This window comes from Pongo abelii, chromosome 2, assembly GCF_028885655.2.
Source record: "Pongo abelii isolate AG06213 chromosome 2, NHGRI_mPonAbe1-v2.0_pri, whole genome shotgun sequence".
Classification (NCBI taxonomy): Eukaryota; Metazoa; Chordata; class Mammalia; order Primates; family Hominidae; genus Pongo; species Pongo abelii.
Genome location: NC_085928.1, coordinates 116,293,727 through 116,309,996, shown reverse-complemented (window position 1 = coordinate 116,309,996; position 16,270 = coordinate 116,293,727). Strand labels below are relative to the sequence as shown.

Here is a 16,270-nt window from a genome sequence, read left to right as displayed (position 1 = left end):
GGAAGGCTGGATATTATCCAGGCCTGCCCGCAGTCATCCGGAGGCCTAAACCCCTCCCTGTGGTGCTGTGCTTCAGTGGTCATGCTCCTTGTCCACTTCCGTGTTCCTCCTGTACTCCTGGTTCCTCTTTGAAGTTTGTAGTAGATAGCGGTAGAAGAAATAGTGAAAGTCTTGAAGTCTTTGATCTTTCTTATAAGTGCTTAGAAGAAAACGCTGACGTATGCTACCTTCTCTCTCTGCTTCGGCTACCTAAAAGGGAAGGGCCCCCTGTCCTATGATCACGTGACTTGCTTCACCTTGTCACTTAGAAGATTCACCCTCCTTACCCTGCCCCCCCTTGTCTTGTATGCAATAAATATCAGCGCGCCCAGCCATTCCGGGCCACTACCGGTCTCCACCTCTTGATGGTAGTGGTCCCCCGGGCCCAGCTGTTTTCTCTTTATCTCTTTGTCTCGTGTCTGTATTTATTACAGTCTCTCTTCTCCGCATATGGGGAGAACACCCGCTAAGCCCCGTAGGGCTGGACCCTACACCTGGTTAATTTTTAAAAAATTTTTTTGTAGAGATTGGGTCTTCTTATGTTGCCCAGACTAGTCTTGGACTCTTATAGACTCATAGTGGTACCACCTTGGTGGTCTTGGATAAGATCCTGGGGAATTCTCTGATTACCAGGCAGAGACACTTTTTCTCTTTCCTTACTTTCTCCCAAGCTGATGGAGTCTCTCTGTCTCTGGACGGAGCTGTCTGGAGCTGGGGGTGGGGTGACACAAGCACCCCTGTGGCTACCACCACTGGGACTGTCCTGGATCAGACTTGAAGACATCACAGCACTGAGTCTTCCCCAGGGCCCATGGTAACCACTACCCAGGTATTGTCTATGTTGTTCAAGGCCCTAGGGCTCTGCAATCAGCAGATGGCAAAGCCAGCCAGGCCTGTGTTCCTCCTTTCATGGCAGTGATTTTACCCCACCCTGGGTGGGTGCAGAGATGCCATCAGCCAGGGCCTGGAGTTGGAAACCTTAGAAAGCTACCTGGTCCTCTAGTCTGCTGCAGCTAAGCTGGCATCCAAACCACAAGACAGAGTCCTTCCCACTCTTCCCTCCCCTTTCCACAAGTAGAGGAGTCTCTCCCCATGGCCACCACTGCCCCAAGCTCATGGCAGGTACTGCCTGGCTACCCCCAGTGTTCAGTTGGGGCCCAAGGGCTCTTCAGTCAGCTTGGGGTGAATGCTGCCAGTCCTAGGACTCTCCCTTCAGGGCAGCTGGCTGTCCTCTGGCCCAGGGCATGTCCAGAAATGCCATCTAGGAGCCAAGGCCTGGAATTGGGGACCCCAAGCGCCTGCTTGGTGCTCTACCTAGCCATGGTCCAGCTGGTAACTAAGCTGCAAGACAAAGTCCCCTTTACTTTTCCCTCTTATCAAACAGAAGGAGTCCCTCCCTGTAGCCACCATAGCTTGGAATGTGCTGGGTCACACCTGAAGCCAGCACATCTCTGAGTCTCACCTAAGGTCCACAGCAAGTACAGGTTGGCTGCCACTGCCAATTATACAGGGACCAAAGGCTCCTTAGTTAGCAGATAATGAATCCTACCAGAACTAGGTCCTTTTCTTTAAGGCAATGAGTTCCCTTCTGGCCCAGGGTGTCTAGAAATGCATCTAGGAGCTAGACTCCGCCTGGTACCCTGTCCCACTGTGGCTGAGCTGATATTCAAGTTGCAAAACAAAGTCCTCTACTCTTCCCTCTCCTCTCTTCAAGCAGAAGAAGGAATCTCTCCCAGAGCTGCAAGCTGTGCTGCCTGGGGTAGGGGGAAGGGGTGGCACAAGCAGTCCCTTGGCTGCCCCATTGGTGTCTCACTGGGTTGTGTGCTCTGCAAGTCCACTGGCTCCAAGTCCAGTACAGCGCCAGAACTTGCCCAGGAATTGCATTCTTTGTAGCCTTGACTGCCTTGCAAATTTATTTAGGACCCTAGAGAACTTTAGCTTGCAGAGGCACGGCTTGACAGAACTCAGGTTCTGACTGCTGAGGTGGGCAATTTCCCCTGGCTAGAGCTGGTCTAAGTGCTTCCTCCATGGGTGCTGGCTACGTTCTGCCTGGTGTTGCATTCTGCTGTGGCAGAGCAGCACTGAGTTCCAATGCAAGCACAGATTCTCTCTCTGTGCCCTGCAGCTACTGCCGGGGGATGGGGAAGGGGTGGCATTGACAATTCAAGACTGTCTTTCCTATCACCATTAGTGTCTCTAACAGTGATGTGAAGTTGAAATCAGGTACTGTGATCACTCACCTGAGTTTTGGTTCTTATGAAGGTGCTTTTTCATGTAGTTAGTTGTTCAATTTGGTGTTTCTGTGGGGAAGATGATCAGTGGAGGGTTCTGATTGGCTGTCTTCCATTGGATCTTTCTGTGGGTTTAGAAATGAACATTTTCTAAGTTCAGTTTCTGTTTTCCAGTTTGCCTGGGTTTCATTTTTGGATAGGCCCTATGCTCATGTGCACATCCTCAGGGTTGGCCAGGAGTGTGTGAATAGCAGGGGCATCTTTGTCTCCACTGTGTACCTTTGGCCAAGAATATGTTAGTCTCTATCTAGACTGATACAACAGGCTAGTAGAGCCACTGATGACCTTCTCCTGCTGGTCCGCCTTCAGAATGTCACTTTAGTTGACAGTGTCACTGGGTGTAGGTGTTGCCTACCATGTCCATTCAAAGGAGCCTCTTTTAACTGTGGCAGAGAAGATGCCAGTCATTGTGGTCTGTCTGCCTTAGAACCTCCATGCTGACTGAGCTGGGGCCAGGAAGTGATGGGGCTAGTCCCAGAGCAGAACACCATAGAGTCTCAATGTTCTTATCTGAAGTGCAGCTGTTTTTCAAGCATAAAATGTTTCTCAGGTTGATTTCCAGAGCACTGAAATGGTTGTTTTGTCATATTTGTCCAGCTTTAAGATTGCTTTTTAAGGGGGAAGATTTATCTATTTCTTCGCTCAGCTGTAGCTGGAAGACCCCACTCTTCATGTGCATTTGGTTGCCTGGAGATTATCGTTAAGAAATAAATACATTTTTGTTCTATCTAAAGAAATTCCTAAAGAAAATCTGTAAAGAAAAAAAGTTATTATATTTTGTATTCTTAAAATTAATTTTGAAACAAGAAACTTTATATATTGTCACATGTATGGGTAATACATTGCTGTTATTAATCTTACTTTGCTGGTGAAAAAAAGAGGCTTTATTAGGGGATTTGCTCAAGCTTATACAATGGGTCTAGAGTTTTTCAGTGGCTTATAAGCTAACTTTGAGGGCAATTCTGAATGGGAATTCCCAGGACATTTTTAACAATGACATTATGTCAAGGTAATGCTTTTGAAATGGCAGCATTTTAGGCCACTTTTAAAAAGGATGTTACTCACTTAGTTAAATGAGAGTTGATACATTATGCAAAGTAGATGTTATAGTCATACAAAATAAAGCAGAAACTGAATTTCTTTGTGCCTGAAATGGATATGAATCCACTCATTGCATTCTGTAAAAAAAAAAAAAAAAAAGAGACAGTGACCCTAAATGTATACTTCAGTGTATGTTTTGGGTTAATTTTGCTATTCGCTATAGAAACTCTAGATATGTAAAGGTTTAGGAAAAAGAAGATACTTTCATCAGTGTTCTGAAGTAAAAACTTTGACTTGAAAAAATAGGTATATTGATATGCTAAGTAAAAGAGGACAACACAATATATTTAAAATTAATCTCAGTGGCAGACTAAAATTCTATTGAGTTAGCGACCAAAAAAATGTAACTGATATTAAGTCAATGGATACTCAGCTTCATTGATTAGCACGGTCTTTCTTAGCAGGCTTTAGAAGCAGACTGCCTAGATTCAGATCCCAGCTCTGTCACTAATTGGGTGACCTCTGGCAAGTTATTTAATCTCTCTTTTGCCTTATTTTCTCATGTATAACATAGGGATGAGATAGTATCTATCTCATAAAGTAGTTGTGAAGATTAAATGAGGTAATGTTTGCAATGCACTTAGAATAGTATTTAGCACACAAGAATCAGTGAACGGTCATTGTCATTATTTTGTACACCAGAGGCTGGCAAACCTTTTCTGTAAAGGGCCAGATAGCAAATATTTTAGACTTTGTGGGTGAGATGTTCTCTGTCACCACTACATTGTTTTTCTGGTATGAAAGCAGCTATAGACAATCTGTAGCTGAGTAGGCATGGTTGCATCTTTTACAGAAACAGGCAATGGACTGGATTCAGTTTGTGGGCTGTAGTTTGCCAACCTGTGATTTACAGGGCTATAGAAGATAATTTTGTTTTTCTTTCACATGATAGTCTGGGCATAAATGACATCAGTCCAGTATGATGACTCCATGGAGTCAGGGACTCAGGCTCTGATTTTATTGCTGTACCAGCTCTAAGTTCTTGCTTCATGGCCCAAGTTGATTTCCACCACATCCACATTTCAGTGGAAGGAATGAAGGAAGGAAAGGGGAAATAGAGGTTATGCCATTTCCTATTAGCAGTGGTTCTCAGGACATTTAGCAATACCTGGAGCCATTTTTGGTTGTCACAACAGGGGCTGGAGTTGGGTAGTGGAATGTACTACTGACATGTAATGGGTGGAGGCCAGGGATGCTGCTAAATTTATCCTATCATGTCCAGGAAGCCCCTTACAACAGAATTACCCAGCCCAAATATCAGTAGTGCTGGGATCAAGAACACCTATGTTAAGGGAACAACTAGGAAGTTGTAGAAACCACTTTTTTTCGCATCACAGTGGCTAGAACTTTAGTCACATGGTTATATCTAGCCTGCATGGAAGGCTGTGAAATGTTGCCTTTCTTCGGGATGGTCATGTCCCCAGTAAAAATTTCTAGCTTGCTTTGTTTGCTTTCTTCTCCTTCCCTCCCCACCTCCCCCATCCTTCCTCCCTCCCCCCTCTCCCCTCCCTTCCCTTCCCCTCCCCTCCCCTCCCCTCCCTCCCTCCCTTCCTTCCTTCCTTCCCTCCTTCCATCCATCCAGACATTGAAGGCCAATTAGTCTGTGGCACTTTTTTCCCACAAGATTATTTGATGAACATGGAATCAGAACTGAGGTAATTAATTGAATTATGTTAATTGCTAATATCAAGATATGCATACATACAATTATCATAATCCAGAGGACTAGAATTTTCTGTTTTTCAGAACATTTTTTCTACTTAACAGTGCCGGAAAAATATTCACAAATGCTTCCTCTTTGGCCGTACCACATTTTTAGCGATTTGTTAACATGTTAACCAGGTACAGGAAAAATTGATTAGGTACAGTTTTAGATGGAAATTCTTATTGTTTTAAGAGTACAGATGCTTCTCAACTTAGGATGGGTTTATTGGGACACAACTCCATTGCAAGTAGAAAATATCATTAAGTCAAAACTGAACCATCATAAATTGGGGACCCTCGGTGTTTCCAAGATTCCTTAGAGTTTATACATTATTCCTTAGAGTGAGTTGTTCTCATTCATCCTCATAAAAAGAAGTTTCTTTTTCTTTGTAAGACTGAAGCAGGTTAGAAAATTTAGGCAACTAGAAATAATTACTCATTTTTTCCCAGAGTGGAATGGTTCTGTAGATGACTGATTTTTACCTATCATATATGGAGTTTTTAAAAATGCTGATATTCTAGGCCGGGTGCAGTGGCTCACACCTGTAATCCCAGCACTTTGGGAGGTTGAGGTGGGTGGATCATGAGGTCAGGAGATTGAGACCATCCTGACTAACACGGTGAAACCCTGTCTCTACTAAAAATACAAAAAGTCAGCCGGGTGTGGTGGCACGCACCTGTAGTCCCAGCTACTCGGGAGGCTAAGGCAGGAGAATCGCCTGAACGTGGGAGGTGGAGGTTGCAGTGAGCTGAGATTGCATCACTGCACTCCAGCCTGGGCGACAGAGCAAGACTCCATCTCAAAAAAATAAAAATAAAAATTAAAAAATGCTGTTATTCTAAGAGTAACCCAGTTAAGGAGTGTGTGTGTGTGTGTGTGTGTGTGTGTGTGTGTGTGTGTGTGTATGTGCATGTGCATGTTTGGTGGGGTATGGTACCTTGCTTTTTTCTCCATGTTGTGATTACTCATTGAAACCTTAGCTTTACAATTTGTAGTAGTCTGATTTTTTTTTCTTTTATTAGTTACTTTTCTGGGTCTTTGCTTTCCTATTTGCTCAAGGATTAGGGTTAAATAGTTAATTTTTAAGATTACATCTTTTTGTGTCTTTCTTTTTCTGCCTTATTTGGTTATTGTTTGATTGATTGACAGGGGCTCACTCTGTCACTCAGGCTGGAGTGCAGCAGCATGAACAGGGCTCACTGCAGCCTTGACCTCTTGGGCTCAAGTAATTCTCCTGCCTCAGACTCCCAAATAGCTGCCCCACAGGTGCTCACTACTATGCCTGGCTATTTTTTTTTTTTTTATCTGTATAGAGACAGGGTCCTACGCTTTGGCATTGGGACCTTTTTAAAAATTCCCCCAGGTAATTCTAATGTTGCCTAGGCTGGTCTCGAACTCCTGGGTTCAAGCAATCCTTCTGCCTCGGCCTTCCAGAGTGCTGGGATTACAGGCATGAGCTGCCACGTCTGGCCCTTCTTTGGTTTCAATTGAGCATTTCATATGATTCCATTTCCTTTCCTCTCTTAGGATATCGATTAGACTTTTTTTTTTTTTTGAGACGGAGTCTCGCTCTGTTGCCCAGGCTGGAGTGCAATGGCGCAATCTCGGCTCTGCCTTCCGGGTTCATGTGTCAGCCTCCCGAGTAGCTGGGACTACAGGCGCCTGCCACTACGCCCGGCTAAGTTTTTGTATTTTTGGTAGAGACGGGGTTTCACCCGTTAGCCAGGATGGTCTCAATCTCCTGACCTCGTGATCCACCCGCCTCGGCCTCCCAAAGTGCTGGGATTACAGGCGTGAGCCACCGCGCCCTGGCCAAGAAGTTCTTTTAACATTTCTTGGAAGGCAGGTCTGTTCACTGCAAAGTCCCTCAGTTTTTATTTGTCTGAGAGAAGTACTTCTTTACTTTTGAAGGATAATTTTGCTGGATACAGAATTCTAGGTTGGCTTTTTTTTTTTTTTCCTCTTGACACTTTAAACAATTCACTCCACTCTGCTTGATTGCATGGTTTCTGAGATGTGGGATGTTAATTCATACTTTTGTTCAGGTATGGTGTTCTTTTTCCTCTGACTTCTATCAATATTTTTGTCTCCCCTACCCAGCTCAGTCTTTTTAGTGAGCCTGTGCTCCTGGGCTGTCAACTGCACAAGTGCTTCTCAGTTCCCCCCACAAGGTGAGACAGCAAGGCTTGATGGGACTGAGACTGGGTATTTCCTGTCCTGTAGATGGGTTAGGTTCTGGTAAAACCAAGGTGGTTAAGCTCTGATAAAATAGTTTCCCTTGAGGGTAGGTTTTTGTTAAGGAGAATAGAATGCTTAGGGCATATTTCAAATTGGTTACTTTTTTCTTCCTCCTGTGGGAAATTAGGGGAATTTTCTCCTGTCTATACCCCGAGAATCTCGTGGGGCTGTAGGAGGTAAAGCTCATCCAACTCATCCAAGTGTATGAGTCTCCCTTAGACTGGGTCCCCTTGGGGTTTTTAACTCTCAAGCTGTTCCACACTGAGCCTCCAGACGTGTCAACTACAATTTAAGTTTTTATACCCCAGTACTGACTCCAGCAATAGTCTTCTGCTGCTGGGCATCTGCTCCGTTAAACTGTAATTCTATCTTCCCGTCTACATTTTTGGAGACAGGAGTTTGCCCTGTGACCTCAGCCTCTGATGGATTTAAGAAGAGTTGTTGATTTTCAGACTTTTTTCCTGTTGTGAAGACAGAAGTGACAAGCTCATTACATATTGAACTGGATAAGATTACATCCTAAAATTCTTTTACCTTCTGATGTCCAAAGCTTTTCCTGTATAGATGATCTCTTGATGTCCTGTTTATTAAGATAGTGGCCCTGATTTGCACTATTATTACATCTCTGCCAGCAGGGGTAGTTGATAGATGCAACAAAATTCAAAGGCCTGCTTGCCAAATAAACTTTCATGGGACTATTTGGGCAGATTCACAATGTTTAGTCCCTTTGACAGTTGAGGAAAAACTGCTGTCTCTTTGACCCTCTGCTACCCTCACCACACCACCAAAAAGGAGGCCTAACACTATTTGGACTCGTTGGGCATTAGACAGTATGTACCTCACTTGGGCATTCTGTCTGGTCCTTCATATCAGCTAACCTGCAAATCAGCATCCTTTGAGCGGGGATCTAAGTATCAGGTTGCATTGGAACCTATCCAGCTATCTGTGGCACGGTCCCAGGAACCCCTATAACCCTAAGGACTCCTTTGAACACTGTGATAGATGTTATAGGTACATACAGGTTCAGGATTGTTATTTTCCTGGTGAATTATTCCTTTTGTTCCTATAAAATGACTTTTTTACTCCTATAAAGTGACCTTTTTACTCCTATAAAATGACCTTTTTACTCCTAGAAATGTTTTTGTTTTAAAGATAGTTAGATCTCATTTGTTGTAAAGACAATTGGGTCTTAAATGTTTTATAAAGATAATTAAGATCTTATTTTAATGTAGCTGTCCTGTCTAACCTTTGGTAAGCATATCTTTCATTGTTGCCTAGTCTTTCAAGGGTCTTGGTTTTATTTAGGGAGTTTCAGTTTTAGCTCCTAACCTTATATCGGCCCAGTGCCATGTTTTCTATTACCTGTGGATTTGAAAACCTGAGCCCCCTAGCCATTGGCCAGTTTCCCTCTTCTGTCTCCCAGGTCTTACCTACTGCTCTGCCTCTTAAGTGTCTCTTTCATTTCTGAACCTTGAGAATTTTTTCCTTACTTTGCATCTAGCTGTGTGATATTTTGCCCCTAATTTATCCAGCATCTCTCTGTGTTTGTAGCAAGGGAAGGGTGTGTTTTGGGTCAAGGGCCTGTATAGTAGTGATGAAAGTTTGTTTTCCAACGCAGCATTCACCATTTAGCTGGAATGGGAATTCTCTGACACTTTAAATCATAGACTTTCACCCTGGGCTGCATATTGGAATATGGAAAGCTTTAAGAAGTATTGATACCTGGGTCCACTGCCAGAAATTTATTTAATTGGTTTGGAATGAGGCCTTGGCATTGGGACTTTTAAAGGTTCCCTAGGTAATTCTAATGTGCAGCCAAGGCTGAGACTATTACTTAGACTTTAGCAGTAACCAGATCTGTAATACACTGAGACCTAGGCTTAGGAGAAAGTTGTTTTATTGGGAAGCAGAGGCAGATATTTTTAGGATGTCTTGCTACTTCTCATGTCTTCAAAGTCCATTTGTGATTTCAGGTGGATTTGTATGTCAGCCTAGTGGATTAGGTAAAGTAATTTTCCTCTATCTCTACTGTGTTTTCTTTTTGACTTCTAGGCTTTAGAGGTTTTGAGTAGGATGAATGGGTCTCTAAATCAGACTTTTCTCTCTGTATCTACCCAAATATTTTTCCCATTAGAGAGGCTGGCTGTAACAGAAATGTTGGATATTTTGTCAGTTTAAGATGCTTAAATGTAGTGTATTTACAGCTTTGGTTTTGATTCATTGCTTTTCTTGACCTTTTTCAAGTTTTCTATAAACAGTGCCTATTGATGAGTAATAAAAATGCTATGGGCAGAAACTTGTGTTCTGTATTAATGAAAAGTCAAGCATGTCTATAATATTCCTTTTAATTTTAGAAGGAATGTGTAACTTTGGGGCAACAGTGACATGTGAGAAATGACATTAAGCAGTAAAAAACAAAACTCTTCTTGCTACTTAAGAGTGGGTAGAGGATTTAGCTTTTGGAACTGCTGATTTGCTTGATATTCTTTGTGGCAGAGTAAAAAAGTTCTTTAACTGGGGACTATATTGATTTCCAGATATTTAGTTACAAATCTTTTCCTTGAAAGGTTAGTTGTCCTGTTTGAGGGCAGACTGTGGTGTTTTTTTATTGTCCAGTGAATTGTGCTATTCTGCTTTTACTCCTGGAAGCTATTCTACAGATTGTACTTTTGGTTTCAAAAGGGAAACATGGATTGATTATCTGGGGCATTGATCAGGAAAAGTAGTCACTCAAAGTGCAGGCTCTGCTGAAAATGGATTATTGTCTCTTCACTTATGAAAGACTAAAACTTATAAAACATGATTTGAGTGAGTAATATGTATATATGGCTTTAAAAATTCAAACAGCACAAAATGGTGTATGGTACAAAATAAGTCTTCTCAGCATCACTGATGTTAAATTATATTGATACTATGTGTCTTTCCTATGATGTGATGAAAATGGCACCTTACTTTTATGGTTTTCCTTACAAAATCCCCTGACACCAATCTAACCATGAAAAAAACATTGTATACATTCCAGTAGAGGGGCATTCTACCAAATGCTTGACCATTACTTCTGAAAACTGTCAAGATTCTCAAAAACAAAGAAAATGTGAAAAACTGTCACAACCAAAAGGAGCCTAAGGAGACATGGCAGCTGAGTATAATATAATATGGTATCCTGGGCAGGATCCTGGGACTGAAAAAGGACATTAGGTAAAAAGTAAAGAAATCTGAATAAACTGTGGACTTTATCTAATCATGATATGTGAATACTGGTTCATTTATTGTAGCAAAAGTACTAAACTAATATACGATGTTAATAATAGGGGAAACTAAGTGTGAGGTGTGTAGGAACTCCTATGCACTAACTTCTTAACTTTTATGTAAATCTGAAACTGTCCTAAAACATAAACTATTAAGTCTTCTCCTTTTTATGAATCCACAATACCGTGGTCCAAGGGGAATCACTTGTTGCCATTTTCTTGTGACTCCTTTAAGAGATATTTTATGTCAATATAAGCATAATATATGTCTCAATATAAGCATAATGTATGTCTCAATATAAGCATAATGTGTGTCATGTTTTTCTTTTAAAGAAAATACAAATGGCCACATACTATATTTAGCATTCATTTTTCACTTAATAATGTATTTGGAGATAGTTCCATGTCAACATGTATGTTTATTAGTATTCATAGTATTTTATGGTTTAGATAACCACAGCTTAACTGGTCTCCTTTTGATGGATAATTAGATTGTTCCCATTTTTGACTGTAACATATTAGTTTATAACCCCGACGTCTGGAACAGAGTTAGGAGGTGGGGAGTAGGGATTGGGGAAGCAGGGAGGGAACAGTCTAGTATTTTTTAGTGTTTGGTTGGCATTTTTTCTTTCTTATTGTATACACTACTTTTTTTTTTTTTCCCAGGAAGAGGATTTGAGGCAGGTCATCTCCTTAATGGTTATGTAATAGTAAAAAATTTAAATAGTTATTTAAATCTATGTGAAGAATATCTCCTTCTATTTGCAGAATGCTTCCTATGTACTAATAATAATGCTAAGTAAGTACAGGTGACTATAGTAGTATATTAAGATACAGGCCCAGATCTAGCTCATGGTGAAATAAGGAAGGGAGACAGACCTAGAAATATGATCATGTAATACTCCTTGCTAACATTATAGTACAGCCTTCTGCAAAAACACAGAGAAGGGAGTGACTAAACTATACTTTTCTTCCCTCATTGGGTTTTAGGTGAGCTCAGAAAAGGGAGTTGGAAGTTAGTGGTTGACTCAGTTGGATGATCTTTGTCACAAAGGAAAGAGAATGTCCTCTATTCTCTCCTGTTTGTAGTGACTAGAATCTGAGACTAGATTCATGGAGTAAAGCAGGCTGGCCTGCACTCTACTAAGTCAGCCTCTGGGAGAACTACCTATAAATTGCTTGGGATTATAAGCAGTACAAAATACTCAGTAACATGATTTCCTTATGCTTCAGTGTATACTCAGGAAAGGCATTATATACTGTAGTGTGATGCTGCTTCTGCACACAGTTGTGAAACTCTTGTTCATTGTTTGCCAAGGAATGGTTATATCTAAACATGGAGGAAAAAGGGGACAGGGATAGGATGAAGTGCTGCGCTTTTCACTGGCTCCTTTTCATGACAAATAAGACGTTCTTCCATGAGCAGGCCTTGCTTTTCTTTCTTGTGTAGCTTCAAGGGCTGCCTTTCTTTTGCTTATTTGATTATATTTACTTTTAATTACAAAATGACTGTATTCCCACAAGTTATTCAAACACTGTTCCCTAGACTTCAATTCCATTAATCTCCACAAAAATCGCATTTGGCAAGGGAAAGGGGTGTGTTTGTGTAACATTAATGGTGTCATATGAAATGCACTGGTCTCTTATTTGATTTGTTCATTTAATAATGTATGTTAGCATTTCATGTCACAACATGTTGATTGACATTATTTCATGGATGTAATTGAAGTAATTTAACCTTTCTACTGTTGCTGGCTGTTACTAGTTTTTGTTTTTTATTACAAACAATGCTGCAGTAGAACCCCCTTGTACTTTCCCTGTAAATTGTGAGAGTTCCTCTAGGTTATCAAGAAATGGTTTTGCTACTCTTAGGATTTAAGGATTTTAAATTTTGTCAAAAACTTGTTTTTGCTAAAAAAACAAAACAAAAAAACTAAGTTGTAGATTTGAATGGATAGTATAATATTGTTTACATTGGGAGAAAAGCCTGGGTATGTCATCGGTATATATTCTATTAAACAGACTGATAATAGTTGAAAACTTTGGAGAGAGTACTTAGACTTGAGAATGATGGTCAAAGGGATTTTGGCTTTTTTAGTTGTGTTTAGGTTTTTAAAACAAGAATGTTTTTCTATATTACTTGTTATAAATAGTTAAAACTGTAGAGATGCCTGAGTAATTTCCGTCTTTTTGTTACAGGCAAAGAATGTTCCCTGTTTTCAGTTGCATACTGATGATTTTAAAAATTTGATAATTCATTGGGGTATAGAAAAAAATATATTTCAAAATGTAGAATTAGGTGAGGGTCACATTCTTTGGCCACTTTTATCCCGATCAAGAATATTTGATCACTTGTGTTTTCTAGATATTATAGTAAGAACTTTTCTAGCTTTCTTTTTAATGTTTGGGTTTCTAGTACCAGTGACTACAATTTTACTATTAGTCTTAATATCCTTTAATATAAAATAGAACATTTAAATATTGCTAGTATTACATGAATATAGTAAACCATTGCTTAAATTATGTTACTCCAAAGAATAGGTGTTTTTTGATACATAACTTTTTTCTTTTTTTAAAGAGATGTGAAAGCTGGAAACATTCTTCTTGGAGAAGATGGCTCAGTACAGATTGCAGGTAATGATTAGTATTTCTTTTTATTTGATTTAATGGTCAGTGGAACCACATTACTTATCTTTTATGTTTCCTTAATCAGCATTCTTTCCTGTTCCCTGGACCATCTCTATTCAAGCATCCTCTGTTGACACATCATAGGATGCCACCGACTCTCAAGATATCTTCTCATACTCATCCTTCATTTCTGCTCTTAGACATTTTTTTTCTGACCATTACTTGTTTTCTTCCAGCTCTCCACTCCTTACTTCCATTAGGGTCTTCTGCTATGGGTTCTCATAGCATTCTGTACTTTCCTTTAAAGGAAAAGTAGTTGAGGGTCTTCATTGTGTTTAAGAATAAATACGTTATATAGAGGCTATACAGAGCTTCTTCTGTCCTGGGGGAAATGGAGTATTTGTCAATTAGGAAAAAGTGCCCAAGAAGTAGAAGTGCACTTTTGGCAGTTTCAGAGCTGAAGGGATAAGAGTTGCAGTCCAGGGCCTACCAAAAGTGGCTATCCTGATGAAACACCCCCTCCTCCAGGCTGAGACTCCAGAACGACTGTACCCAGGGATTGTCTAGCAAGCAGATCATCTGAGAAAACCTCAGCTTGGTCCCAGACTGCTAGAACAGTCAGGTGTTTGGCAGGAGGAAGATAATCACCCAAATCTTAAATTATTTCTTCATCTTTAAGAAGATAATTTAGGCGAACATCTTCATGTCCGTGAGGTAAGGAAATATTTTAACCAAGTCACATAAAGCTCTAATATAAAGGGAAAGATTGATAAATTTGACTCCTTTAAAATTAGCAACTTCTACTCATCAAAAGAGGAACAAATGGTTTATTACTATTAACAGAGTAAAAAGGTAAAACACAGAGTAGAGAAGATATTTGCAGCATGAATAATTGTTAAAGGGCTCAAGTGTAGAGCATATAAAGAACTCACTGAAAGAAAAAAAACAACTCTAAAAAAGTGGGCAGAAAACTGGCATAGGCACTTCCCAAATGAAGACATCCAAATATAAATGTAGTAAAAGATGTTCAAGCTTACACTAGTAATTTGTTAAATGCAAAGTAAAAATCACATTGTGATAACACGTTAAATTGATTGGCCTGGAAAAAACATCTTGACAGTACTGATTGTTGGTGTGGGTGTAAAGCAAGGAAAAAAATCTCATTTCTGATGATGGGAATATAAATTGGTACAACCATTTCATTACAGTTGAAGATATGCATACTGTAAGACTTTTGCTCCTAGGGGTATAGCCCAGAGAAACTCGTCCGTATCTGTGCCACAGTGTTCATAATCATGACAAGTTTGAAATAATCCCAATGCCCTTTATTAGTAGAATGGATAAATAAATTGTGGTTAATTATATACTGGAATACCGGGTTTTTGTTTGTTTGTTTTTTTTTGAGACAGTCTCGCTCTGTTGCCCAGGCTGGAGTGCAGTGGTGCACTCTTGGCTCACTGCAACCTCTGCCTTCCAGGTTCAAAAGATTCTCGTGCCTCAGCCTCCCAAGTAGTTGGGATTACAGGCATGTACCACTCCACCCGACTAATTTTTGTATTTGTAGTAGAGACAGTGTTTCTCCATGTTGGCCAGGCTAGTCCTGAACTGTACCCACTAAAAAATAATTCCTCATTCCACCTCTCACCCCAGCCATGGGTGACCACCATTCTCCTTTCTGTCTCCATGAATTTAACTACTTTAAGTACCTCAGTGAAGTCATACAATATTTGTCCTTTTGTGATTGACTTTATTTCATTTTGTATAATGTCTTTCAGGTTCATGTTGTAGTGTCAGAATTTCATTACTTTTTAAAGCTGAATAATAATTCCATTGTATTTATCTGCTGCATTTTGTTTATCCATTCATTCATCAGTGGGCATTTGAATTGCTTCCACCTTTTGGTCATTATGAATAATGCTGCTGTGAACATGAGCGTCCAAATATCTGTCTGAGTTTCTTGCTTTCATTTCTTTTGGGTATATCCTCATAAGTAGAATTGCTTTATCGTATAGTTATTCTGTGTTTAAGTTTTTGAGGAATTGCTGTATTATTTTTCATAGCAGCCGTACCATTTTACATTCCCACCAAGAGTGCACAAGAATCCAGTTTCTCCACATTCCCACCAAGAGTGCACAAGAATCCAATTTCTCCACATCCTCACCAACGCTTGTTAGTTTCTGGGTTTTTTGTATTTTCAGGTGGTAGCCATTCTAAGGGATAAGGTGTTATCTATCTCATTGTGGTTTTGATTTGTATTTCCCTATTGATTAGTGATGTTGAACATCTTTTCATGTGCTTATTGGCCATTTGTATATCTTCTTTGGAGAAATGACTCCTTAATTCCTTTGCCCATTTTTAAATTGGAGTGTTTATTTTTGTTGTTGTTGTTGAATTGTAGGAGTTCTTTACATATTTTGGATGCCAATCCCTTATCAGATGTATGATTTGCAAAATATTTTCCCCCAGTCTGTGGGTTGCCTTTCACTCTGTTGATAGTGACCTTTGATGTACAAAAGTTTTAAAATTTTGATTATCTACTTTTTCTTTTGTTGCCTGAAATTTGGTATTATATCTCAGAAATCATTGCTAACTCCAGTGTCATGAAGCTTTTCTCCTATGTTTTAAGAGTTTTTATAGTTTAGGGGCTTCTAATTTTTTCATACCTTATTATAGATAACATTTATTATAATGTATTATAATTGCCTGATTCTACCTTCTATATTAGAAGTTGCACAAAGGGGGGGACCTTGTCTTCCTTGATGATTACTTTTGATCCTGTTACATAGTAGGCACCAAAGTCCATCTTGAACTTTAATTGAAATTTTGTTAACGAGGGAACTAAATTATTTTTTTCACATCTAAGTTACTCTTTCTCTTTAGTTGGCAATTTAAAACGAAAGGCAAATGGTATTTTTGCTCTTTGGTTTCTGTTTTTAACTTTATGGTTGGATTGATTATGTTTCCTTAGCATTGTAGCTGTGCAGGTTGTTTAACAAGAATATTTTGGTAAAGGGGATATT

The 16,270-nt window shown here is 39.9% G+C and overlaps 1 protein-coding gene across 1 annotated transcript in view; it reads left to right on the top strand.

Annotated features, from left to right (window-relative positions):
- Window positions 1-16,270, top strand: part of OXSR1 (oxidative stress responsive kinase 1) — a 92,584-nt gene that overhangs the window by 40,085 nt on the left and 36,229 nt on the right. Inside the window, 1 exon segment of the mRNA NM_001133533.1 lies at window positions 13,201-13,256. Within this exon segment, the coding sequence (NP_001127005.1) occupies window positions 13,201-13,256 (56 nt within the window).